Here is a 25,866-nt window from a genome sequence, read left to right on the forward strand (position 1 = left end):
GGAGCGCAGACCGCTCGCGCTTCCGGGTGGGCGGGGCGGAGCGGTGCCCGTGTGGGGCGCGGCGCGGCGGCTCCCCCCGGCGGCGGGGCGGGCGCGGTGGTGCGATGGCGGAGGTGGGCGCTCACCTCACGGCCGCCCCGGCCGGCGGGGACAGGCCGTCTGTGTTCGAAGCGGTGGCCCAGGACAGCCTGATGGCCGCCGTGAAACCCGCCCTGCAGCACCTGGTCAAGGTGAGGCGGGCCGGGCCGCGGGGGAGGGCACAGGAGTGGGGCCGGGCTCCTCTCACTGGCAGTGGGGCAGTTGTGACTCTCCCGAACCGGAGGTGTCGTGTAGAGCTGTAGTAAGTTATAATTTAGCACAATACTCCACTTTCAGCAACTTCCCGGTGAGGGTGGTGAGGCCCTGCCACAAGTTGCCCAGGGAAGCTGTGGCTGCCCCATCCCTGGAAGTGTCCAAGGCCAGGTTGGACGGGGTTTGGAGCACCCTGGGCTAGTGGAAGGTGTCCCTGCCCATGGCAGGGGGTGGAACAGGATGGTCTTTGAACCCTTCCAACCCAAACCATTCTGTGATTCCTTCTATGTCCCCTTTCACAACAGGTGCTTGCTGAGTCCAACCCTGCCCGCTACGGCTCCGTGTGGCACTGGTTTGATGAGATCTACGTCCTTCTGGATCTGCTGCTCCAGCAGCACTACCTGGCCAGGTGCAGCGCCTCCTTCTCCGAGAACTTCTATAGCTTGAAGAGGATCCCGATGGGAGAGGGTACACGGCAGGCCCTGGCCACGGCTGGCCTGCCAAAGAGGCAGCACTGGAAATCTCTGCTCCTGCTGGTTCTTGTTCCTTATCTGAAAGGAAAGCTGGAGAAACTGGTGTCCAGCCTGAGGGAGGAGGATGAGTACTCCATCCACCCTCCATCGTCATCCTGGAAGCGCTTCTACAGAGCCTTTCTAGCTGCCTACCCCTTTGTGAACATGACCTGGGAGGGCTGGTTTCTTATCCAGCAGCTGTGCTACATCCTCGGGAAAGCTCAGCATCATTCCCCCTTGCTGAGGCTGGCTGGGGTCCGCCTGGTCAGGCTGACTGCGGAGGACATCCAGGCCCTGGAGAAGAAATTGTCTGGAGCCACCTCAAGTCAGACACACAGGTATGTCAGAACCCGCTGCTCTCCAGGGGGTTCCTTGGGTGTGTTAATTTGGAGGTGATGCTGCAAAGCAAAAGTGCCTCGTTCTCCAGAAATTCTTCAATACGAAGAATGGCAAAATGTGCTCCAAAAGGGAGTATTGTTAGTGAAAGTAAGGAAACAAGTAGCAGGGATTAGCTTAACATCTTGTGGTAATGACATTGCAGGGTTTGGGGGGTCTTTTGGGGCATTCCAGCCTTTATCCTGTCCAGTCTTCACCTGCACTTTTCCAACAAGGAAATTAGACTGCAGCAATGTTGCTAAAAGGACTGAAGCTTAGCTCTTTGATTTTCCTGAGCAGCAGCTAGTCATGACCACACTTAATATTCTGTAAAATGGTCAGCCATGAGTGAAATGCTTTGTGGTCCAAGTCCCCTCAATCCAAACTCTCTTAATTTAGACTTCTGAATGAAAGAGGATTTGGATCTTTCTTAAAATACAAAGAATCTGAGAGAAGCATCCTAACACATGCCTCACTACAAACATGGGACACGCTGATCAACTTCCTCAGCATTAAGGAGCTGTAGGAAGCAGTGACTTCCCAAGTACTTTTTTCCACAGTTTCTAGATGGATAAATGTGCAGTGGTGACCATCTCTCCATACTCTTCTCTCTGCCACAGCTTTACATCACGAGTGCAGCTGGCACTGAGAAAAGCTCTGGGTGGCATCGCCTTCTCCCTCTCCACCGGGCTGTCCGTCAGCGTGTTCTTCCTCCAGTTCCTGGACTGGTGGTACTCCTCAGAGAACCAGGAGACCATCAAGTCTCTGACAGCTCTCCCAACTCCTCCACCTCCTGTGCACCTGGACCACGAGCCCAGCTCAGCTCAGCTGCCCAAACTGAAGACCGTGTGCCCTCTGTGCCGCAAGATCCGCTGCAGCACCTTGTCAAACTGTACTCCCCTGAGAGCTGAAAGGCTGCTGGGAGCCTCCATCACCCCTTCTTACATCCCAGGAATTCCGGCCGCTGCAGCTCCTCAGTGAGCTCTGCAGCTCCTTTGAATTTGGTGGTCCATCAGTTTTGCTGCCTCTGTGCGTTCTGGCAAGGCTCTCCCCTTTGTTGATAAACTGTTCCAACATCCTGTGGCAGTTCCAGAGGGATCAGGCAGCCCCAGTCTGTCAGACAGTACAGAAATGCCTTCAAGAACCAGCTGAAAGGGAAGGAACATTGACTTGGATAAGAAGAATGCAGATGTGAGGATCAGAGACCAGCACTGGTAAAAGTCCTGCCCGAGGGCACGAGCCAGCAAATTAAAGAGGTAGGGAAATTCTCTAGGAGAGTTTTTCTTCCCTTAGCAGCTTCCCAGGCCGAGCTCTGGCACTGGGGCTTGTCAGAGGTGGAGATGAGCTTAAACCTCTGCTCTGGTCATGCTGCCCTTTAGCCTCCTGCATTTTCAGGCTACTCACCCCTGAATTGAGAACATCACACCCCTAATTGCCATCAGTAATTCTAAATTAAGACTTCTGACTCGTTAAAGGAACAAAAGGTCATGTGTACAAACAAGGAACATTACATTTTCTGCACAAAGGAGGAAAATGACAAACCAGATTAAAACAGAAGCTGCCAAATGGTGAGAGTTGCTTTTTGTTAAATAAGTCTTTGCATTCGTTATTATCTGCTTTTATAAAGCAAAATTCTTTCTGGATTGAGAACTTAATTATTTTCTGGTTCCAATAGAGTTTGCTCCTCTGGGGGCTCTATTTACATAAGAGAGACCAGACTAAAGCTGCTTTCATCTTTTCATGTGATGATAATGGATGTAAGATTAGCATTTTGTAAGCCGAGAATCTCTAAGTGTTACACTGCAAATATTGCAGTCCCAGCCATGTAGCACTTTCTTATCAATACAAAACATCCTTTCACTGAACACAAGAGGCAAGAAAACCTGTGTGCCATGGCTGGTTCCTGCTTGGCAGCTGTAAGGTTTTTTCCTGACTCTAGGGAGCAGCAGTGCTCCAGACATCACAGTGACAGTGCTTGCAGAACACAAGAGCAAAGTTTGCTGCACAAAGTACAAGTCCTTTCCAGATTAAGAGATATCTTCAGACATTTAATCCCCTGAACCAGGCATCTCATTTCCCCCCCCCGCACTTTAGCTCTGCTTCAGAAGATAAAAATCTCCAATATCCTCCCTCACCTGTAACTAAGATAGCAAGGTTACTGAATAATAGGGGAAAATACAGTAATTTGCATCCTCACAAAGATGCTCTGGAAAACACCTATTGTAACAAATGAGATTTGTCCCCAACACTTGTCTTTTTATCTCTGTACAACTTCCAGACCCTTCTACCTGTGCCACTATGGAATATCAATAAAAACTGTCTCATTTCTCCTTTCTCCAGTAGTTACAGGATCCATGAAGACACCTCTCTTCCTTCAGAGAGCCAGTAAGAGCACACACATCTTACTGGAAGAGCAGTCCCATCAGGGTGTGAGATTATCTGAGATTTCAAATCACTTTTCAGAGGGTTGGCCTTGGCCTGGGTATTAATGTCCTGGTGACTCCAGTGCAACTGCTCGTTTAAATAAGGGCTGAAGCCTTTGACTAATGATTCAGTTTCACAAGTGGTTTATTTTCCTTTTGTCCTTCCTATGCTTTCCAAATTATCCATCTGCTGCTCAGGGAGAAGCTGGGCAGACCTGGGACAGAAGACTGACCAATGCTGACTCACCTGCCAGCACTGCAGAGCTCTTGGGCAGGTTCTGCACCATCCTCCCTCTAATCCAGAAGGATTCATTAAAGGCCAAACAGCACAACAGGGTTGCCTGATCCCACACTGCTCCAGGGCCTCTAGACCCCCTTCTCCCAGGATTAATCTCTTCCTCTCCCCAGAATGCTCACTGCCTGCCAGGCCCTGGCTGCCTTCCACTCCCCACTGCACAACACCCTGTCCCTGCCAAACCTGGATCTGGCCAACTCCACAGCAGCTCCAAGACCTCCACAGAACACCCACGCCTAAGCCTCACAGTGCTGAGCAGCTGTGATTACTCTTTTGAACATTAAATTGCTCTTTAAATTAAATTTTACTCCTTAATTGAGTAACAGGCATCGAGCCCACAATGGTGACAAGACTCAGCAGTCACCCTGTGGATTTTATGTGTTCCTGTAGATGGCTGCAGGATGCCAGCTTGGATTTGACTTTGTCAAAACCTGTCCTTAGTAGCCAAATCCATACACATTTATCAGGTTTAATGTTCTAAAACAAAACTACAAGACCCGTCAGGGTTATAGAAAAATTCCCATTTATCTGCTTTTTAACTGTGATAGTGTTCTTAAAGCCATGATGGGCTAAAGATAGACAAGAGGAGTTTTTTTTCTGGGTAACACCAACTTTATTAAGCCAACCTTTGGACTCACATACTAATTTGTGTCTTACATACAGTGATGTATCATATATATGCCTTCAGAATGCTTAGTTTTTGCTTAATACAATTTCACCAACATTAACAGCACTGGAGCTGCCCAGTACTTCACTGCCAGAACCTGACTTTGCAAGTCTGTTAACAAATAATTAGTGAACCTGAGGCACATTCACAGCTCATCTACACGGTGTTCAAAAAGCAACTTATTTCCTTAAGAGAAACCATGTAGCTTTTCCTGTTAAGGGAAAAACCACCATAACATACTTCTAGGTATATATTCCCCATAGATGCTTCCTTCTCCACAGAAAAGAGAGAAATGAATATAAAGGTGTCAACAGGACCTGGAAAAGAACAAAAAATTCGGTTAGAGAATAGCTCTCTCTCCTTCCTTCTCCTTGCTTAATTAGCCCAGCCTCTCCCCCAGCCCCAAAGGGGCTGCACTTCATCAAGAGTATTCCAGAAATACTCCTGGCTCTGTGCTGGCAATTGCTAGATGAGAATACAGCTGGACAAACTGCTAATGAGCATCTACAGGACAGGCAGCTCAGACTCCACCCTACAGAGAAGATATAGGGGCAGAGTATCTGGAATTTCATGAGCCATGTCATATATACGAGACAAAACAAGAACCCCCCCTCACTGCAAGCTCAGTCCTAAACCCAGCATTGCAGCAAGACACACAAACCCAAACGAGTATTTGCACCACTCGTTTTTCAAATCGAGGTTTTCTTTTTCTACCATTAAAAATTTTGCTAAAAATTCTTAATTTTTTTTTTCAATATTTTTTTTTTTTTTTGGGGGGAGAGGGCATCAAAAAGTTTCAAGAAGCAGCAAAGCTGTTTCCTCCAGAGGAGCTTAGCCTAAAGAAGCTCAGAGAGAAGATTAGGTGATCATGCCCTGGTCAGAGCAGAGACGCGGAGCCTCGGCAATACCAGTTCAGACTATACTTCGCTCATCATTGCTTTGGGCAAGCCTATTTCCATTCCGTAAGGAGCCTGATCCCAAGTTAGCAGTAGGTGGTTTCCTCCTTCCTAGGAGGAGGAGCACGTGTAGCCGGGGAGTTCAGGAAGGGGGGGACATCCCTGCTAGAGCCAAGCTGGGGAAGGCCGGTGACGAGTGGGCATTCCAGGGTCAGGAGAGTCAGTACCAGGCTCTACAATGAGGAAAAAACCGTGTCATACCCATGAATGCCGCTGCAATCAGTGTCGCTCCAGGGGTCCAGAGGCATGTTTTGATCCCTCATGCCACATGTTTGCACTCTCCCATCTCCTTCCCCGTATTTTTCCCCCAGGCTCCTGCAGCTCTTCAGCTCCCAGTTCCTCTGCCCGCGTCCGCCCTAACCCAGCCCCGCATCCCCCGAGCCCTCCCCAGATATCCTCAGGCTCAGCCTCCCGGCCCCCGTGCCCCCCAACACCAAGCCCTGAGCTGCCCCCAGCCCCGAATCCCCGCTCCCGGCCCGGGTGTCCCGTGTCCCCTCACGCCGCTCTCGGCTCTCCCAGGCCCGGCCATGCCAGGCCGGAGCCACCCGCCTTTGTCCCACCCCCAGTGGCCAACAGCCAATGGCAGCGCGCGGCTCTGCCGGTGGGGCCTGGCGGGAGCCAATAGGAAGGCGCGTTACAAGAGCCGGGGGCGGTGCGAGCGTTTCCCGCCCAGAGCGGTCTGAGGGGTCCTGAGGGAGCGGGCGGGCTCCGTCAGTTTAAAGTGGCTGTTATGTCTGTGGTTTAGCTAAAAAAATGCCAATAAATGGCTTTTACATAAGTAGTTTCCCCACTCAGTTTCAGGAACAGGATTAGTATTAGTATTAGGCTTAATAGAACCCAGTTGCTCCACAGAGAAGCTTCAGTGGGAGAATGAAAACTTCGCCCTTCAATACCGATGTCGGGTTTTTGTCTTGGTGACAGAGATGTTGGTTAGATAAAACTCTGTACAGAGTTAATGTGAAGTACTTTGGAAAGGCAGATTCAACATCCCTAAAACTGGGTATCCAAAAATTGCAGGCTCGTTAAAAACAAACCATATTTTCCACCACAGCATGTGGTTTGGAAGAAGAGTCTGATATCCCCCTGCTGTCATTGTAAACTAAATATGGTTATAGCATGGAGAAGATACTGTACACAGGAATAACGCTCCAAATAAATTTGCCTTCATGTCATCAAACCTGTTAGCTTAACAAATGTTAGGCTTTTCTAAATTCAGGAAGCTAGAGACAATTTCCATTTATTTCTTTTCCTTAACACGCAAGGAAAGACTATCCCCATGGTTCCTCTCATAACCTCCAAACCTCAACATTTCATCGTGCTATTCCTGTTGTGGGCATCACCGATATTTCGTATTATCAGAGATATTTTACTGCGCTTGAATTCACATTTAAATTATTGCCGAGTAAGATTATATTTACTATAAACTTAGGGACTTCCCCCCAGGGACTAAAGCAAGGGTCTCTGTTTTTTTGTGTTGCCCACAGAATCCATTAAGAATCTGTGCTTGAATGAAAATATTTATATAATGAAGTTTAATGTGATGACCAACTGGTGTGTTTGTTTCTCATTCTGCTTTTTTCACAAATGAGATATTTTCAGCATTCCCTGTTGAGCCAAACACTGTGCTCTGGTGTGAACCTCAGCTTAACCCCTTGTTGTCACCTCCTTGTACAGCCTTGAGTGATGACTCTGCATCTTCATTTGAGCAGCACTCAAAGGGTGGAAATTCAGCCTGTGCTACAGATTACTCCAGTTACTCAGTTGCCTTAGATTCTCCTTTTGCTTAATAAAAGCAGAACAGGAATTCCACATGGAACAAAGTAGTGAATTTATTAATAGTTCATCCACCATCCTCACACTTTGGCACACAACTTACCATAAATGAACAAGGAAGCACACAGCTAAAACCCAACCTATTTTCTGACTGCAGAATAGAAGACACTTAACCCTCTCTGTTCCACCATTGCTGGGAATTCCAGAAGTACCAGGGGCTGGAGGTGGACTCAGAACAGACTTCAGCTCATTTGAGTTTCCTTCCAACAGGCTCCTGGAACATTTCCAACACAACTGACTCTTTTACAGCTGGGCCTTGAAGCTTTTATCATTATCAGCTGAATGGGGGCAGAGAAAGGATTTATACCATCTGGGAATTACTCAGATGGACACTTTCCAAATTTCCCAGGCAAATGCCCTCCTTTTTCTCGTAGAGCTTCTGATCCTCCAAAGCTGTCCTCAAACTATTCCGCACCTTGACAATGGCACTAGACTCTCCTCGTGGCTCTCACTTTTCCATATTTCTCCACAGCACTTTTTCCCCCCACATTCAGCCCTTTTTGTTGCTTTTCACCTCCTCATGCCTGAGAGAAAGGTTTGATCAGCCCATAATCCATGCACCTCGTGAGGCAATCACGTGCCACGTTAATGATGTGCTGCTTCTGGGGGTGATCCTCTTGCTTCCCGACGTAGGTCAAGATCTCCAGGAGCTCCGACTCCACCAGCTTCTTCGCCAGCTCTATGTCAGCACTGATTAAGTTGAAAGCAATGACCAACCCTCGGTGCTGGATCTCCATGTTGTCGTGCAAGCAGAGCCTCTGCAGGATTTCGAGCCACTGGGTGGTCTTCAAGGGAAAGAGAGACCATGAGTATTGATCTGCAGAAGATCTCAACCAAAAATGTGAGTTTGGCAAGGCACTGCTCAGCAGAAGGAAGAGCAATGCTCATGTCAGTTGTGGTTATTTCATTCTTTAACTAAGGAAACCTGACTCCAAAGGTTTCATGTTCAGGCTGCTGCATAACCTCTGTGCAAAGAATCTGACCAGAATATTGGCACAGCTGAGATGAGCAGGAGCAGATCACACACTCCCCCACCCTGACCTTTCTGAGCCTCTCTCTTGCCTTGATTAATCATTTTTATTCTAATAAGCCCCAGTGTCCAACATCATCATGTGTGCAGCACAACAGGGTTCAGAGTTCCCAACCACAGCTCTTCAGAGCTGCAGGGTCTGGGTTCTCAGGGATTTGTGTAGGGAAGAGAGATGCTTTGGGATCTGTAAAGCTCAGCAGGTTATCGATCAAGCTCTTCTCATTTCTGAGTGAAACCATTTCAGGTTATTTATCAAAACGGACAAGGAGCATGCACAACCAGGGCTCAGCTTCACCGAGCTCCTCACTATCAAACTAGTAGACCGAGTCTTTCTGTTGAGAGGCATTTTCATGTCTGAGCCAGGCCCCTTCCAGGGTGCATCTACACTGCCAATAATCAGAGTTATGCTCTTACCACTTGAGTCATCTTAGAGCAGAGTTTCTTTTGTGCTGCCGTAAGCATGGCCAGGGCTCCTGCCGCCGCAACCTGGACTTTCTCATCGTCCTCCCCACACAGTAACACCACCAGCTTCAGCCGGTCGTTTCCATCAGCCACAAACCTCTCTTGAACCTAAAAAAAAGCCCCCATGATACCCAGAGATAACTCATTTAGGAATGTCTCTTCACAGGGGCTGGTGCACCCAGTCAGGTGTGAGGTGCCCAGGGAGTTACCTCTTTGTTGACCACCAGGTTGCACATGCACTCCGTGGCTGCCTGTCGAAGCTGGTCGTGGTTCTCAAACATGTAGTTTTCAATATCTGGCAGGGCCTTCTCTTTGACTATCTTCAACCTGTGTTGAGGAGCAGCCAAATGAAACACATTATGGGTCAAGCAATAACCAACTTATCAAGTATTAACGGCAGGGAAGGCCTTGAAACAAATCAGTGTCCCCAGCAGTGGAGCTCATGATGTGGTTCATTCCCTGTCTAATCCAGATTTGGTTCATGTCTTTCCTGTTTCTAGAGGAAAATGTGCCACTCTCCTTTTCCTATTTTATTAATCTTTTAGATCTGAGACTTTGTAGCTCTGCCAAAGGTAGCTCAAACTTACCAGTCTTCACAGTCCAACAAGGAAAGTGCTGAAATGTGATTTACATTCACTCCTGAAGAAGAATGAAAGTTAAAAAGCAGTTAAACTCACCTAAGTTTATCACTTCTTCCTGAAAAGTTAGTGAGACCTAGCAGAGCCTCATAGTTCTGGAGGCCATCTCTCTCTGTGTTCAGCAGGCTGACAAGGGGCCTCACCACCTCATAAACCTAAGAAAAGAAGGCACGTCACTGCTTTTCCAGCTCTTGGATTTTTATTTGCCAAAGGAATTATTAATACTTTTGGTTTTATTATTATTATTATTATTTTTAAGCTTACCCTCTCCCCTGGGAATGCAATGTCTGGATTGGAGATAGCAGCAATTTTTGCCAGAGCGTGAGAAGCCTTTATCTTGCCAACATCTGTGCCTTCCAAAGCCAGAGGTATCAGAGCCTGGTGACACACAGGAAAGCATTCAGTGCTCTGAAGAGACTTACAAGATTGCCTTAATATACTAAAATAAATTTAAAATATCCTAAATACGTGTCTGTTGAAGAAATGGGTCTGGACTGCAGCTCACAGTGACGTCTTGCTTTAGTTTTTAAATAGGCACCACACCAGAGCCTGTAGCTCACTCACAGTTGTTCCAAGAACATCACTTCTTTGCAGCCTTGCGGAGATGGGGCTGGAGTGTCAGTGTGGCCCCAGGGGCTACCGGGGCAGCTCGTGCTTTTCTGTCACTGTCCCTCACTGGAGGCACATCACAGGCTCCCAACAGACATTAACTTCACAGAAAAGCAATCACCTTTCCACCTCCTTGAGCGACAATGGTCCCACGGTCCTTGGGGTCTTCACATAAGGCAAGAAACACCCTGTAGGAGCACAGCAACACTTAGTGGAACAGCCACGTGGGACAGCAACAGCCAATAACCCTCAGAGAAGGGGGCTGAGGTTTTGCAGGACTGCCAGAGCCACCAGGCAAATTCCAGGTGTTTAACCCAGTGCCCGTGGCACTCTAGGGGGAAGCAACAAATGGCACAGTAAGAAGTTTCTAAGCCTGTAAGATGAACTCTATTCCAGTCAAAACCAGTAGAGAGGACTAAAAAATCAAAGTGCATCCTAGCAAGGCAGCCCTGTAAACCTGCTTCAAGGTCAGAACAGAGATTTTTATGACATTGCTTAACAAAAGTGTCCGTTTACATCTTTTTCCACCTCCCTTTCCTTTCTAACCCCCCAGGCAGAACATCCCACCCCACAAACAAGGAGCCAGCCCAGATGTCCCTCTCCATGGCACACGGGCTGGCCAGTGCTCCCAGGACAGTGATGGAGGCACCTGGCGATGAGCTCCTTGCTCTGGTCCGTCAGGATGGCACTGTCTGCCTTCACCATGCAGGCCAAGGCAGAGACAACCCCGGCCTTCAGCAGCCGCTTCACCCGCTTCACCACAAAATCCTTCTTGTCCTGAGGGGGGAACATTGGAAAAGGATCAGCTCTTAGCAGCTGCTGTTCTGCCAACTAGAGCTAAGCCCTGGTTGCAGAGCAAAGCAATTTCAGCCTCAGGGACAGGAGTCCTGAGCCCTGTGACAATGGAAGCACCAAAGAAAGTCATCAGATCCGAGCAGCTCCTCCCAGCTCCCCAGCAGTACATGACCCACCTTTGGATGCTCCTCAGGCACGTGCTGCTTGGAGAATTTTGCCAGTTGCACCAGCTCTGGGACCAGCTCCTTGGTGTCATAGCTGTTGGTACAGTTCACCAGGGCAGAAGCCACAGAGTACAAGATGGTCTTGTCGCTTGTCTGCACAGACAAATAAAAGCTTATGTGAGGTGAGGAGGACACAGCAGGGAAAGGGGTCCCTTTGGACTGCCATCATGGTGGTTTGCATTAGCTGAAGTGTTCTTAGCCTTATCCACCACTTTATAGCCCGTGGCAAGGAAAACCCAAAGGTTTTGTGGTCAAACAGGCTGTTTCACATCATCGGTGCTGTCAACACCTTGGTGCTTTGGTTTTCATGCAGTTGCTGACAGTAAAGATAGGAGCAATCATCCTGAGCCTCGGGAGAAGAGCTGGATGGTAACAGCCTTGAGGTGTCTCCAGGGCACAGGCAAAACTGAAATTCTTGTTAAACTAGAGGTGAGGGATTGGGGGTCACAGCCCCTCCTGACTGGGGAGACAGTGTAGGGCTGGAGAGCTGGGAGAACTTGATGCTATCAGAGAAGTGGGGGAACAAGGAAAGGAGACAGACCTTGGCTAAATCAAACATAGCTTTCAGGGCTGGCTCATCTTCAACAAAGTCATCTTTCACATCTGCATCGAGGGTGAGATATGACATCCCTTCCACAGCCCATTTCCTGGTGCGGGCATCAATGGTGGTGTTGCACAACCATCTGGAAAAGAGAAAAACACCCACATTTTCATCTCAGGAGCCAGGACTGATTTATTTGGAAAAAGAGGGAGGAAAAACAGATATTGAGACTGTTTCAGGTCCGAACATGTCCTCAGGTTCAGCTGCAGCTCCTAAGACTGTGGATGCTTCCCTTTGAGACATGACCTTCCTCCCATGGCCCAGCTTTAGGGATGTAAATGCTGCAGGGAAAGGCAGACTAGAACAGCTACTTGGCACTGCTTTGCATTTACCATCCCACAAAACAAGGGATGCCCTGCTATCCACTGCCTGCAGGAATGACCACCCATTCAGTCACTTCCTAACTTCATCCCACCTCCTTGGTTAGTCCACCTGGTAAATTCCCCTTCAGAAGGGACTTGTGCATATGCAAGGTAGCACTTGATCAGGCTGCCCCACTCTGGCAAAGAGGGAGGCACCATGCCTGGTGTCTCCCATGGGCAGTGAGCAAGGGAGAAGCCTCATCTGGATGTTGAGGCAGGAGGAACATATGGTTGCTTCAGGCACAGAAGAGCCCCAGGTCCCAGTGCAGTGGCTCTGGGGGCACTGTCAGCTGTCAGGCAGCAACAGGAAATGAAGGCAACGTGTGGGCAGGATCTCATGGGGGAAAAGGAACGTACTGTGTTTTGCAAAGCACAGGACAACTGCAGAAATAAATGAAGTCACTCACTTTCGGCACTGCCTGGCCAACTTCTCAGTGGACCCCTCAGCAAACTGCCGCAGGCCATAGTCTGTGCCTCCTGCTGAGCCCAGCTTGCAGAGACCCTGAGGAGGATGAAAACATTTTACCAGTGAGAAAGGCTCATTAACCCTCTCGTATTGCTGCCCAAAACAGCCTAAACCCACACCTGAAGTGTGAAGTCAGTTCTAGCAAAGAGGAAGCATCCTAACACACCGTAGATTGTTCAGTTTGCGGCACAGCAAAGGGATGTTTTGTGCTCCTATTGGATGTCTTTCATGGAAGATTAACCAGTTTTGCCTTCAAAATTACCATATGCTCTCTTCTTGTAGGGGGAAACATGGTAAACCAATACCCATATGGGGTGAGTGAACCCAACCCATTCCCAGGACCTCCCCACTCTCCCAGGTCTGGGGTTAAGCAGGTGATAAGGGCAGGGGCTGCATCCTTACCACCAGGGCTCGGATTTTGATCTTCTCATTCTTGGTCTTCTTGTAGATCTCCTTCAGGAGGTTCACCCCGTTGGAGATGATGAAGGTGGCCCGGCTCAGCTTGGTGGAGGCATGGATGAGGGCTTCCACAGCCACCAGCTGGTCAATCTCCCTCTCGGACCCACACAGGGCCACCATCATCTCCATCACTCCCTTCATGCCAAGCAGCTTGTTGCCCAAGTCAAAGGGCCCTTGCAGAACTCCAGACACAATCTGGACAGCATGAAGTGTCTTATCCATGTCTTGTGGGTCGATTTTGCTCCTGCATGGGATAGAGGGAGTAGCACGTGGGACAGGAGTTACTTACAGTTCTCATTCCCTTGGGCAGGGAATGCCCTTCCCCAGACTGGGAAGTGAGTTCCTCTGCTGAAATACATTGGTATCTGGGACAGAGCTGAGCCCAGATTCCTGCAAAGGCTGTGATCCAGCAGGATCTCAAGCAAATCATTATCTCCCAGAGCCTCAGTTTGGAATGTAAGTGGACTTCAAGTGCCTCATCTCACCCTCAAGGCTCCCAGGAAGCCATTCCCAACTCACTTGATGTACTCCTCGCAGATGATCCGGTAGTTGTCCCGCTCCGGGTCGCAGCGCAGGTCATCGTACAGCTTATTCAGGAGGACAGAGGCAGTCAGCTGGGTGTTCTCTGTCAGGGGCAGGCAGTCAGGCATCTCAGGAATCTGGCCCACCACTTTCAGTATCTTTTTTAAGCCTGGAAGCAATGGAATGATACAGCTCGTTACAGGGGAGAGGGTCTGTGCAAAACTCAAGATACCATTTGTTGTTTTCTCGCCGTGAAATATCCAGCTTGGATGGTTCTCAATTATTTTGCAGCCTAATCACATAAGTCTTAAACAGACAAGACATTTAGATATTCACTGGGGAGGAGCTTCTGCTGGTGAGATTACAGGTTTGCAGCATCAGGCTTTCTTCCAGCTCTCAGAGTGAGATAAGCAAAACTGCATTAGGTCTCTGGCTGGATCTGTTATTTTTGTCAGGAGGCTACTGACCTCCAAGGCTGGAGGCTTTGACTGAGGAAAACTCAGCAACTTTCAAGTGATTCTGGATGTCTTAACCCTCCTTTTGCTGAACTGTAATTAAATAACTTCCATCAGAATGGTAACATGCATTGGAATTAGTATAAAAACACACTGCACACAAATCCTTCACCCTTGCCCAGTTTTAGAACTGATCAGCTTGTGGATCCACCAAGCTCAGCAGGTGCTCATCTCATCCTGTCTAAACTAGACAATTTATCCAAGCCAAATCCTCCTAACATTAGCAAATACATCAGAAAAAACTAACCAGAGATGTTAGTCAACTCTTTAAAAACTCAAAAATTCTTGTTCTCATACACGGGGTTCTTTTTTTCTTAATACTGTTTCCTGCTAATAAATCTAACTTTGCTCCAGGATTTATTTTCTAGAGAGGATCAGTTCTACAGGGATGCAGGCAAGAACACACAGCTCCACATCTCCCAAATCAGAACAGGATGGCGGGGAAGGGCTCACCATTGTCGATGACAAAGATGGTCCTGCTGTTGTCATGGTCTTTCAGGTCCTTCCTCGGTATGTTCTTGTTGAGGAGGTTGAGAGCTCTGTCTCGCCCTTGCCCAGACACTCTCTTACTGACCAGCATATCCAGCAAACGCATTGTGATCATCTTCAAATCTTTCTTAGTGTCTACAGAGAAGCAAAACAGTAGCAGCCAGTTACAAGAAATTCTCTCTGAAAGCAGCTGAACCCAGTGAAAACCATTCAAAGCCATCGTGTGGCTCTGACAGAGGTATTTAAGTTATGCATGAGGATAAGAGCTGTGTGCAGGCTGTCATCCTGGACAGCTGAAGGGTAAAGGCCCCACTTCACAGAAGAACAAGGAATAGGGTGGGCATCCCAGGAGCAGAGCTCTTCTGCTCAGCCCACTTCTCCTCCAGCCGGATGGAGGGATCCCCACGCGCTGGTACCTAACACGACAGCCTCCTCCTTGCCGTGGTGCTCCTCTTTGCCCTGGTCCAGCAGGCAGTCAGTGATGGTCTGCAGGAGGTTGCAGACAGCCAGGGAGATTTCCTCGTTGTCTACTGACATCCACATACAAATGCTGTCGATGCCCAGGTAATGGAGAATGGCAGTGGCCTGGAGGGAGCAGGACAGTGTTAGCAAAGGCCCTTCCTTCCTGTGTGCTTCAGAAAGGTCAGGCTCAGCTGGGACAAAGAATCTATTTTCCTCAGTGATTCCTGAGTCAGTACAAGGCAGAGTTTTAATTTTTTTCCCACTGCTCACAAACATACTGCAATTTCCCACTCCCCCAGGTGCAAGGCAACAGCAGTGAAGGTCCCAAGCATCCTGTTCTTACCCGAGCCTTATGTCCCGTGCACATTCCCGAAAGTGTCCTCACGGCTGCCAGGATCAGCTCAGGATTTTTGGTTTCTATCAGCTGCAGCAGCAAGTTGACCCCGTTATTCTGGAAAATCCTCTCGGCACCTGCTTCCTCCCGCCCCAGGACTATGAGGTTGTTTGCAGCCTGGGTGGGAGACAGAAGAGCCAGGGGTCAGTGGCACACCCAGGCCTCCAGAAGATCTCCAGGCAGCTCTGGGAGGTCCTGGTGGGAGCTGTGGATTGCCCATCTCCTGACAGATGCAGCAGACCAGCTCAGATCCCCCAGACAGTTTATCCAGGTGCATTTGGGATCCCTTCACTCTGCCCAAGAAGAGTGGATCACTGCTTGGAGTGGGTGGCAGAGATGGACCTGAGCAGAAGTCCAGTGTAATCCCACCTTTGATATTTTGGGAGGTTTGGCCGCCTTCCCTTGGCGTAGGGATGATGCCTCACTGGGACGTTTCCCCTCTCAGCTGTCCCTCTGAGTGCAGTTCATTTCCCAGCTCCTTCCCTCATCCTCCATCCAAGGCAGGTGGGGAAAGGAACTCTGTTCTGCTCCTTGGTGCAGCCTCTGACATCAAACAGCCATTTTGCCAAGTGCAGAGCAGTTCTCACCTTTTCTCGCTTTTCTTTCTCACTGTTCTCATCCAGCAGGATTTCAAACATCTTCTGCACCCTCGAGTCCGTGGAGAACTGAATGCGCAGCTGTGCCAAGGGAGAGAGGGCAGGGAGCATCACAGGGAGAAAACTGAGGAGCAATATTCCTGTTTTTGTTTAGAGAACACCCCAGACCCTCAAACCATAGACAATTTAAGCTGAATAACGAAACAGGTATCGCTTCTCAGCTATCAGCACCCATTACCCACCTCAGACTCATAGGCATGGACAGGACAGCCCTAAATCATTATTTCACAGTACCTACTGATGCAAGGGCTTCTTCACAGCAGCCCTGTAAAGGTAACTTTGTCAATGTGGCAATTGCCAAACCCAGTCCAAAGCTGGCCCAAATGCCTGCCAGGACCCTTTTAAGACACTCAGGAGCAGGCCAGCCTCTGGAGGGAGCTGCCACACTTTTTAATTCAAACCAGTCCTCAGATTTATACACATCAAGTATGAACTTCCAGTTAATGGAGCCTATTTATCCCCCTGCATCATTACAAGTTTCCAGTATGACCAACCATCCCTTGGTATAACCCAGAGCAAGGACTTCCCACACCTGGCCTGTGAATCCAGGACTGCTCCTCCAGCATTTACCTTCTCCTGGATGTTGGCCCCCAGCCGCCTCAGGGTCTCCTGGAAGTTCTTGTTGCGGGGTTCGATGGTGGCACATTTCTGAGCATCTTTGAACGCCTGGTCCAATTTCCCCAGTTTTTCCAGAGCTTGGCTGCGCCGGTACAAGGCTTTGATATCCGAAGCATTGATGTCAATAGCTGGGAAAGTGATCCAAAACAGCAGGCATCAGAGTTTGCTGCTTGGGAATGGCCTGTGTAAACTGGGGTTTGCTTTGTTATTAACACCGTACGTGAACTGGTGCCTGATCAGCACCGACTGCACCGTCCCACCGAATTGGTACGTTGTCTTTTGAACCTCCAGTAATTCCCTTGTGGCCTCAGCACCTGGGTATTACTGGACATCAAGGGACAAGGCCACAGTGTCCCAAAAGTAGATGTGAGAGCAGGCTGAGCACATGTACCCAGCAATACAGCTCTCCTTTCTCAACACAGCCCCCTCCTCACCTCTAGATGCATCCGAGGCTGCCTTGGCATATTCCTCCTGTTAAAACAGAAAGAAGAGAGTTGTTAGGCATGGAATAGCAAGGCATGTCCCCATTCCTGATGGACACTGGCCACTCTGTTCCCAGTTCCTAACAGGACATCCCAGTGAAGCCAGCAGCTGCCTAGGGAAGGGAAGGGGAGCTGAGGTACCTTTGGATCACTGATGGAAGGGAAGGGGTGTGTGGTGCAGGTGAAACAACACACTTGGATGAGGATGCAGCAGGACAGTGGGCAGTGAAGGAAGAGGGAATGCTCACAACAGCCTTGGTCTGTGTTGGTGTCACTTCTGGATTAGTGAAAATTCAGGAACATGCAAGCAATCTGCTCAGTTCCCACAACAGGCCACTACAAGCTGAGACAATTTTGGTACAGATAGCAATAACTTTTTGTTTTACTAAATATCTTCACCTGCTTTTCTTATGCTGGGACAGACTGCAAAAGCAATCCCAAGCTATGGCTTACAGAGCTCTTTGGTAAGTGTGGAGCAGCCTGGATGCCAAAAGCCTTTGCTTCAAAGGGATTAGTGGGACCATCTCTGAGCTGAACCTGCATGCTGAGCCCCATCAGGATGGAAGCAAGGAGGAGGCTTTACAGCTCTAGCACAAGCCCAGAACGTGTAATTTCAGACCAGTTTGCAAACACCATATTCAATAAATAGACAAACCACACAGTCCACAACTGGTGAGCCTCCCTGCTCTTCTCCCCTTGAGCACTGCCCAGGAGAACTGGGAGCTTTTCTCACCTTTTTGAGGAAGCAGGCTGCCCTGTTCCTGTACAGCACCGCCTGCAGCGCCTTGTCCTTGTTGAGCTTTAAGGCTTGAGTGTAGCTTTGAAGGGCTTTCTCGTAATCATTGGCCTGAAAATATTTATTGCCCTCCTCCTTCAGCTGGATGGGATCCTCCATCTGGAGAGCTCTAAGGAAGAACATCAATTTGGGTCCCATTTTCAACTGCCTGTGTCACCCGAGGTCGCCTGCCTACTACCCCAAGCTGAGTTTCACCACGAGACCGACATATAATTAACACACATTAATAAAAGCAGCTTACCAGACTGAAGAGTTCTGAAAATTAAGACCTAAATTGCTCCTCCAGGCTCTGACTTCTCAGAAGCTTTTCCCACTGCTGTAAATCCTTAGGAGTCAATTAATACAGGAAAGAAAAGCAACAACAGAAAAAGGAATTGGAGAAGTCTGCCAGCACTACGGAGAGTCCGTGGGGCTCAGGAAAGAGCTTGCTTCCCACTCCAAGTTTGGGCAGGAGCTGGCAGCTCCTGCTGTCTGTCAGCATCACCTGTCACCACAGCCTGTCCCCTCCTTGTCCCCCTGTGCTATATATGCCTGTGGAGGGCTGGGAGCCAGGGCCAGCTCGGGGGGGCACCTGCCTGCACGTGGGCAGCACCTCTGCAGCAAGAGGGGATCCTCTCCCACCTGCCAGGGCAAATCCCAGCTTCCCTCTGCCTGCAGAGCTGCACAGGGTGTGGGGGGCAGGAACAGGGGGGTTTCATGCCAAAAAAGCCCCCGCCTGGGATGGCTGACCCCCGTCACAGTGCTCAGACCCTTTTCCCTTTCTATTTAGGGAAGCATGAGACAGCTGAGCCTCGGGGACAAGCGGCCCCACGCCAGCAGCTGCAGCAGCACCCAGCACCTTCCAGAATTCCCGGGATGGAAAGCTGACTGACACCCAGTGCTGCCTGCTCCTTCTCACAGGGCCTTTGGGAGCCCATCCCACTGGAAATCTCACCCACTGCTACCTCCTCTTTTTCAGCAGCCCATTGTCACAGACTGGAACACACACTGTACTGGAACTTACTGGCCCACTGCTGTGATGAGTGGCTCAGGGCTCAATTTGAGTGATACCAGTAGCCAGAGCAGCACTGAGCTCCAAAAGAGCTGAGCCTTTCAACACACCCTGTTTCCCAGGGGTCACACTCAATCAGGAATTCTGCTTTGGGACTTACCTCCCCCAAAACACAGTCCTTGCCTTCCCGAGTGTCCTCACCAGCATCCCAACTGTAAATCAAATGGGGAAACTGGCAGAAGGATGGGGAGAGCACGGGTTCATCACGGAGACATTGCCAACACGAAAAATATCATTGTCTTTAATTCCGTGGTCTGTGTTGTGGTTTGTGGATCTTACACAGCAAGAATTGGCACAGGACTGCCCTGCCAGGTCTCCTATTTTATTCACCTGGCACCAGCGACACTGCTTGGCCCCTGGAATCCAGGCAGGAGGTGATTCCAAAGGAATTTGGAAATCCCTTCACAGCACATCACCTGCACTGCAGCTGCATCAAGGGCAGCTCACACACCTTCACCACTGCAGGGGTATGTCCAAGGCACAAGGACAGCAGCTGTGGAAGGTGCAAGAGGCCATTCCTTCCTTGGATAGACTCAGTCCAGTGGCTTTTCTAGGATTCACATGGATCAACACACCAGAAACCCATTCCCATGTGGCTTGAGGTACCAGGGAAGGCTCGTCTGGCTTCATTTCAGTACTCCTGGGATACAGCACAGCCTCTCTCACGTCAGCCAGAATAATAATTCATTGTCAGAAGCAGCAGCACAGCAGGTACTGCAGGTAAACTGAGTTACAAAATTAAATGTTTGATGCTGAGAGTGCAGGGTGAGCAGGGCAGGCTCAGCAGTGAGTGCCGGGAGCCCTCTTCAGGCCTCGGCTGGGAAAGAAAAAATAATAATTTAAAAAAAAAAAAAAAAAAAAAGTCTTTTCCAGGAGAAATTCAAGCCCCGGGCAGCCAGGGAAGGGCACACGGCTCCCCACACCCGCAGGGCTGTGAAGATCCCCCGCCCTCCGTGCTCCTTCATTTCCCACCCTGCATCACTGGGTGATGAGCCTGGCCAGACCCAGCCCTCGGAAAATCACAGAATCCCGGAATGATTTGACTGTAGGACCCCGGGCTCTGCTGACCCAGGCGGAGGAGCCGGGTGAGGGAACCCCGAGCGGGCTGGGAGAGGCGGGAGCGGGCACAGGAGCCGTCCCGGCCCTTCCGCCGGCGGCAGGAAGCAGGAAGGGAGCGGGCAGGGCAGGGCAGGGCAGGGATACCCCTGCGGGGCTTCGGGTGCGCAGGGCGGGAGGGTGGGCTGGGGCACTCATCGAGGGGCTCTGCTGGAGAGGGATGGGGATGGCGATGGGGAGGATACCCCTGTCCGGGGATGGGGCTCCCCCCGCCCGCTGTGCCCTCCCCGAGCCGCGGCGATGCTCCCGTGCGAGATTTGGGGATGCTTGACCCTAAAAGGACCCTAAACACCCGCCGTGACCACCCGTCCCAGACACAGCCTGGGCGGCTTCTCCCCAGCTCCAGAGGCAGACACCATCCAGGGCAGCACATGGCTCAGTGTTGGACTTGATAATCTTAGGTGTCTTTTCCAACCTGAATGATTCCATGAAATCCACTCTCCTCCGCAGGTCTCCCCCGCCCCCGTGGCTGTGGACATGGTGGTCCTGCGGGCTGGGCTCTGCCCTGGTCTCACCGAAGAGATGATCCAGCTGCTCAGGGCGAATGGCATCAGGACAGGTATTGGGGTGGCATCGGGGCCTCGGGTTGGGAGAGGGCACACCAAACTGCACATTTGGTGTGCCCACATCATCTCACGTCCTGGAAGGGTGCTGTTGGTGGAATATCCCTCCATGTCCTCCTTGCTGAATGTCTTCTGGGTCCCCCTGGGTGGATATAATGATTCAGGAGAGTGTAAGGACAAAGCAGAGATCTCTGCAAAAGCTTTTTGAAGGCTGATCTATTATGGCTTTTCAAAGGTATTTTGGGAGGATTTGTGCAGTTTTCCCTCTGACAAAAGCCCAAGTTCCTCCCATGCTGTACCCTGGGCACCTCCTGCCCTTAGAGGGGAAGCAAAAGGTGGTACTGGGCAGCTCTTGAGCAAAACAGGGAGAATTTTTACCAGCTGCTCTCCCTGATCTGTTTTGCAAGAAACAGTTTTGTGATGGGTGACAGGGCCATCTCAGAGAAAAAACTTAAGTGTGGGATATCCTGCTCCTCCACTTGCAGTCTTGGCAGAGGACACAGACACTTCCAGTGTTTGTGGTCTGACCAGGTTTGGCTTCCAACCTCTTGTCCCTCATGTTGTTTGCAGTGGTGGACTTTGTGTCGTCGGACCTGGAGGATGTTGCCCAGAAGTGTTCCCTGTCTTACAAGGTAAAGAGGACTCCTAAGTCCTGGTACATTAATCAGGGATCTCAGAGCTGATCCCCTCATGGCTTGGATGCCCTTGTCTGGGGGAAGCTTCTGCAGCAGGTGCTGGCCCTGGACTTGCTCAGTCCTGTTTCCAGACACCTCTCTGTCCCCCAGGCGCTGGTTGCAGTGAGACGTGTGCTCCTGGCCCAGTTCTCTGCCTTCCCTGCCAATGGAGCAGACCTGTATGAGGAGCTCAAGAGCTCCACGGCCATCCTGCCCACTGGGAACCCAAGGTGGGTACATCACCCATCTGCCCAGGGCTGGACTTGCTGCACAAGGCCCTGGTTGCCAGCACAGACTTTGAGTTTCAGTGTGGTGATGCCCTGAGCAGGGTTGGTGGTGTCCATGCCATGCCCAGGGGCTTGTCTGTGTTTGGGAAGGGGACTCTGCTTCCTGATGCCCCTGCCATTCTGGCTGAAGGGGTGTTGATAATCCCACCTTGTGTTCAACCCGTAGCCTGGACCAGCTGCTGGACTCTGGGCTGTACACGGGGGAAGTGACGGAGCTCATGGGAGCACCGGGCAGTGGGAAGACGCAGGTGAGTGGGATGGAGGAGCGGGGAGAGGACAGGTGGGGTGAAGATGATGCCTGGCTGACATGTCCCTGTCCCTCCAGGTGTGTCTGGGCATTGCAGCCAGTGTGTCTCTCAGCCTCAAGCAGCACGTCCTGTTTCTCGACTCCACGGGGGGTTTCATTGCCTCCCGTCTCTACCAGATGCTGCAAGCACAGACAGAGGATGAGGAAGAGCAGGCAAGTTCCCCTGGAGCTGGTCCCTCTGTTTGCACTAAAACTGCCTTTGCTCTTGCCTGCAGACAACCCCCAGGGGCGGTTTGTCTGCCCAGCTCTGCCTTTGTCCTCATGGGCTTTTTTGGGTCCAGACTCTTCCTCCCATGGCCCCGTGGGTTCCGTGCTCAGGACAGACACTGCTCTTTGTTGTTTACCTTGGGAGAAGGGGAGGACTTGTTGTAGTTGCACATACTTTTGCTCCCTGAGCTCAATCCAGGTTACTTCTTCCATCAGTGGAATAGGGACAATGGTGTTCGTGGGGTGGAGGCAAATGAATAAGTGCTCTGTGTCGTGGTGTGAATGTAAAGAGCTGGTGGCAGCTGGGGCAGAGGGAATATGGCAAGTCCTGGAGGGGGTGAGGCTGTGGGTGATGCCACTCTGTGCCACAGCTGGAGGCTCTGCAGCGGATCCAGGTGGCCCGTGTGTTCCATGTCTATGAGATGCTGAGTGCCTTGCAGGAGCTGCGGGATCGCCTCTCCCAGCAGGTACGAGGGGGGGTCTGGGCCCCTCTCCCCTCCCCAGAGCTGCAGGGTGTGCCTGGCAAGTGACTCCAGATCACCTCGTCCTGGGTGCATTTGAGCCTCTGTGCAGCTCACAACCTCCCAGGCTGCTGGATTTGCAACTCCACGTTGCACATGGTCCCTCTTTTCAGGTCATGAGCTCCACGGGGCCTCTCAAGATCGTGGTGATCGACTCGGTGTCGGCTGTGATTTACCCACTGCTGGGTGGCAGGCAGTCAGAGGGTGAGCTGTGTCCTTAGGGTGTGCCAGGAGGCTGCAGAGCTCTCTGCTTGTCCTGAAGAGCATCTTCCTCCCAGGTGTGCTGTGCCTGGAGGTGGGGCTGGGACAGGTTGGATGGGGATGTGACCGCTCCCATCTTTGGGACTGGATAAAGGGGGAGTCAGTTGGCAGTGTTGTCAGCAAACGCTCAAACTGGTTGTGGCCATGGATCATGGCAGTGGTTTGAAACCTGTCCAGGGGACAGGGGAGGCACTGAACTGTTTGTCCATATGTTAAAACCTCTACTTGCAGTGTCACAGATACATCACAGTTTGCAGAGCTCCCCAGAGGCTCCTTCTGCCAGAAGGGACTTTAAATCAGAAGTGAGGATGCCAAGGAGGCCCCTCAAACACCTTCCAGAGGGACTTGCGCACCTGAATGGCAACTAGTGCTACCACAGGGAGTCCCCTCACAGCCACAAGTGTAGGAAATGAAGCTGTGAGCTGGAGTGATGGGTCCTGTACCTGCTAAATCAACCTGGCCAGCTTTGTCTGAGCTCCTGGTGCTTTCGTAGGGTTTTTTTGGCCTTGGGGCTTCTAAGACAGAAAAGGAGGGGGATTGGTCTGGTGAAGATGTCCATGAACACCAGCATTGGCACTAAATCCAGTGCTCATGCAAATCTAGATGTGGGTCCCACTTTGTAGGTCAATCCCCAAACACCCAAGTGCTTTGTCCTCCTCCAGGTCTGGCCATCATGATGCAGCTGTCCAGGGAGCTGAAGACACTGGCCAGGGAGTTCAGCCTTGCTGTTGTGGTGAGTGTTGCTGCACTTTGTCCTTCGTGTGTTGGTGTGTGCCCTGAGCCATGGAGAGGCTTTGGAGCCCCTGGGAGAGGGCAGCCCACTCCCAGCTAAGCAGGATCAAGAGGTTTGTACCCCACAGTGCTCTGCTCCCTGACGTAGCTCTGTGTCTCTGCAGCACACAGATGTCTTATTTCAGTGACTGTGGAGCAAGACCAGGGCTGGTTTGCTGGCTCCTGCTATTGCTGTGCTCAGCCAACATGGCATTCTCTGCTTTGAGCAAGGCAGGGAGATTGAAAGGTTGTTTGTGTTTATTTTTGATATAACACCGTTCATTTAAGGGGCTGGCCAGCCTCCTGGGTAACCTCTTAATTACCTTGGAGGAGCTGCAGGGCATTGCATCATCCTAAGGGAGCTGGGGACTGGAAGGGGCCCTGCTCCTGTTTCCCCAGCTCTTGGCCAAGCAATTGCATTTGCCAATGCAGCCAGACAGGTTAATGGGACCATAATTTATGTGTCTGAACTGGGAAGGCCACAACAGAGAGTGGTGGTCTGCTGAGCCTGGCACTGGAAGGCACCAAGAAAGTCCTGCCCTTCGTTCTGATAAAGCGACAAGGAGGTGCCTGGAAGGACACTTGGAGGCTCCAAGTTAAACCCTCTGGGTGGCTTCAGCACCAGGAGTGATGCAGCTTGCAGATCCAAGCGAGCTCCTACCCGAGTACCTGTCTGGGCCACTTGTCTGGGCTGTGTTTAGAGGGGATGGCACAGCTGTGCCAAGAAGGAAGGCTCAGACTGGCCGTGATCTCCAGTGTTTCACTGCACCGAGTGGCACTGCTTTTCTGGGGCACTGATAAGCCTGTTTGTGCTGCAGGTGACCAACCAGGTGACAAGGGACAGCAGCACTGGCCCACTGAAGCCAGCCCTTGGCCGCTCCTGGAGCTTCGTGCCCAGCACTCGGGTGCTGCTGGAGAGCAAAGAAGCCTCCTGGGACAAAGGCACGACCCGGCGCGTGGCTGCCCTGGCAAAGTCACCCCGCCAGGTGAGGCTCCCTGGGCTGGGAATGGAGGAGCAGCTGTGGGACTCGGTCCTGATTTTGGAGCAGAGGGTCAGGCAGGATCCAGCCTCACTGGGTGAGCCATGGTGGTGGGAGAGGAGCTCCTGCAGCCTGCCTGTACACTGTGGAAGAGAGGAGTGTCCCAACAGCCTGAGCTTGTATTGGTAGGCAGGTTAAATGAGTGGCACCACTTCCAGTGCAGGTCACTGTGTTCCTCATGCTTGTCTTGCTCTCCTGGTGGTGTGTGGGTCCCATGGAAATGGCTCCTACACCTGCAGAGGGGACTTTGGCTTGACTCCTGCCTTTGCACAGGCAGCACTGCCTAAGCCTCCCAGCTCCAAGCCTCCTCTGCTGCCTGATCCAAACGGGTTTGGATGTGGTGGTGTGCTGGGCAGTGAAATCCATCCTGGATGTGCTAAATAATGGTGTGTCTGGGGATGCCTCAGAGCAATATGTTCTTTCTTTGCTAAATTGCATTGTCTATTTGTATCTCTGGGTTCATCAGACCAAGTTAAAACGGGGGCACCAGCAGAAAGAAATCCTCAGGGGGATATAACTGGGGATTTCTGGCTCTGGGGCAGGTGGTGGAGTGATGTAGAGTCCCAGCAGTGTGAGGTTAAGCTTCTTTCTGTTTCTCCTTGCAGCCAACAGGGTTACAGGTGGAGCTGGACATTGGAAATGGTGATATGCCAGAGCCGAGCCCTGTGACGCCCACACAGGGGCTCTGATGTGATGGAAAAGCAAACGTCAAGGTCCAAGAGAGCTGCACAAAAGCAGGCAAGCACACTGAAGGTTTTACAGACCCACTCTGAGGGTCCTACAGCCCTGGACCAACATGAAGAACCTCTTGTTCTTCAGCCTGGGGGGAGAAACTGAGCTTGGGGTTCCCCAGAGATCTCTGTGCTCAGCAGGCGCTGCCTGCAGTGGCTGGGCTGTGTGAGCAGCACAACAGCCAGCTCCTGTCCTCTGCTGCAGGCTTATCTTCACCCTGCAGAGCCAGCCCTGTCTTCAGGTGTTGGCTGGGGACCAGCTGGCTTGTCCCTGTACAAACCCATGACTCCCTGTGGTGGTTTTGTTCCCCCCATGACTCGCTGCCCTCTGGACCTGGAGCTCTGATTGTCCTTGGGCAGCTCACAGCGGTCTCGGTTCAGAAATAAAAGGAAAAAGCTGTTGCA

At 51.0% G+C, this 25,866-nt stretch overlaps 3 protein-coding genes and 1 non-coding gene across 4 annotated transcripts; 2 read left to right on the forward strand and 2 right to left on the reverse strand.

The window, feature by feature from the left end:
• The first annotated feature begins 8 nt into the window (after nucleotides 1-8).
• On the forward strand, nucleotides 9-3,513 carry PEX12 (peroxisomal biogenesis factor 12). The gene is made up of 3 exons (XM_064677848.1): nucleotides 9-230; nucleotides 597-1,141; nucleotides 1,799-3,513. The coding sequence occupies exons 1-3, from the start codon at nucleotides 105-107 to the stop codon at nucleotides 2,157-2,159; spliced, it is 1,032 nt and encodes a 343-aa protein (XP_064533918.1). The 5' UTR covers nucleotides 9-104; the 3' UTR covers nucleotides 2,160-3,513.
• A 1,892-nt stretch (nucleotides 3,514-5,405) lies between these two features.
• LOC135425692 (Z30 small nucleolar RNA) lies at nucleotides 5,406-5,503 on the reverse strand. The gene has a single exon (XR_010435702.1). It is a non-coding gene; the product is annotated as a Z30 small nucleolar RNA (small nucleolar RNA).
• Nucleotides 5,504-7,323: 1,820 nt separating this feature from the next.
• Nucleotides 7,324-18,443, reverse strand: UNC45B (unc-45 myosin chaperone B). The gene is made up of 20 exons (XM_064677840.1): nucleotides 18,174-18,443; nucleotides 17,870-18,041; nucleotides 17,089-17,125; nucleotides 16,607-16,782; nucleotides 15,968-16,057; nucleotides 15,330-15,497; nucleotides 14,941-15,109; nucleotides 14,489-14,659; nucleotides 13,518-13,689; nucleotides 12,942-13,242; nucleotides 12,481-12,575; nucleotides 11,652-11,793; nucleotides 11,063-11,203; nucleotides 10,741-10,868; nucleotides 10,213-10,279; nucleotides 9,747-9,860; nucleotides 9,522-9,637; nucleotides 9,054-9,171; nucleotides 8,797-8,952; nucleotides 7,324-8,137 (listed from the first exon to the last, which is right to left on the reverse strand). The coding sequence occupies exons 2-20, from the start codon at nucleotides 18,029-18,031 to the stop codon at nucleotides 7,871-7,873; spliced, it is 2,790 nt and encodes a 929-aa protein (XP_064533910.1). The 5' UTR covers nucleotides 18,032-18,041; nucleotides 18,174-18,443; the 3' UTR covers nucleotides 7,324-7,870.
• A 426-nt stretch (nucleotides 18,444-18,869) lies between these two features.
• On the forward strand, nucleotides 18,870-25,866 carry RAD51D (RAD51 paralog D). Its single transcript, XM_064677843.1, has 11 exons — nucleotides 18,870-19,703; nucleotides 20,550-20,658; nucleotides 21,233-21,294; nucleotides 21,448-21,566; nucleotides 21,790-21,871; nucleotides 21,949-22,083; nucleotides 22,509-22,604; nucleotides 22,772-22,862; nucleotides 23,582-23,652; nucleotides 24,509-24,676; nucleotides 25,336-25,866. Exons 1-11 carry the CDS (start codon nucleotides 19,545-19,547, stop codon nucleotides 25,417-25,419), a joined length of 1,176 nt encoding a protein of 391 aa, XP_064533913.1. The 5' UTR covers nucleotides 18,870-19,544; the 3' UTR covers nucleotides 25,420-25,866.

This window comes from Pseudopipra pipra, chromosome 21 (assembly GCF_036250125.1).
Source record: "Pseudopipra pipra isolate bDixPip1 chromosome 21, bDixPip1.hap1, whole genome shotgun sequence".
Taxonomy (NCBI): domain Eukaryota; kingdom Metazoa; phylum Chordata; class Aves; order Passeriformes; family Pipridae; genus Pseudopipra; species Pseudopipra pipra.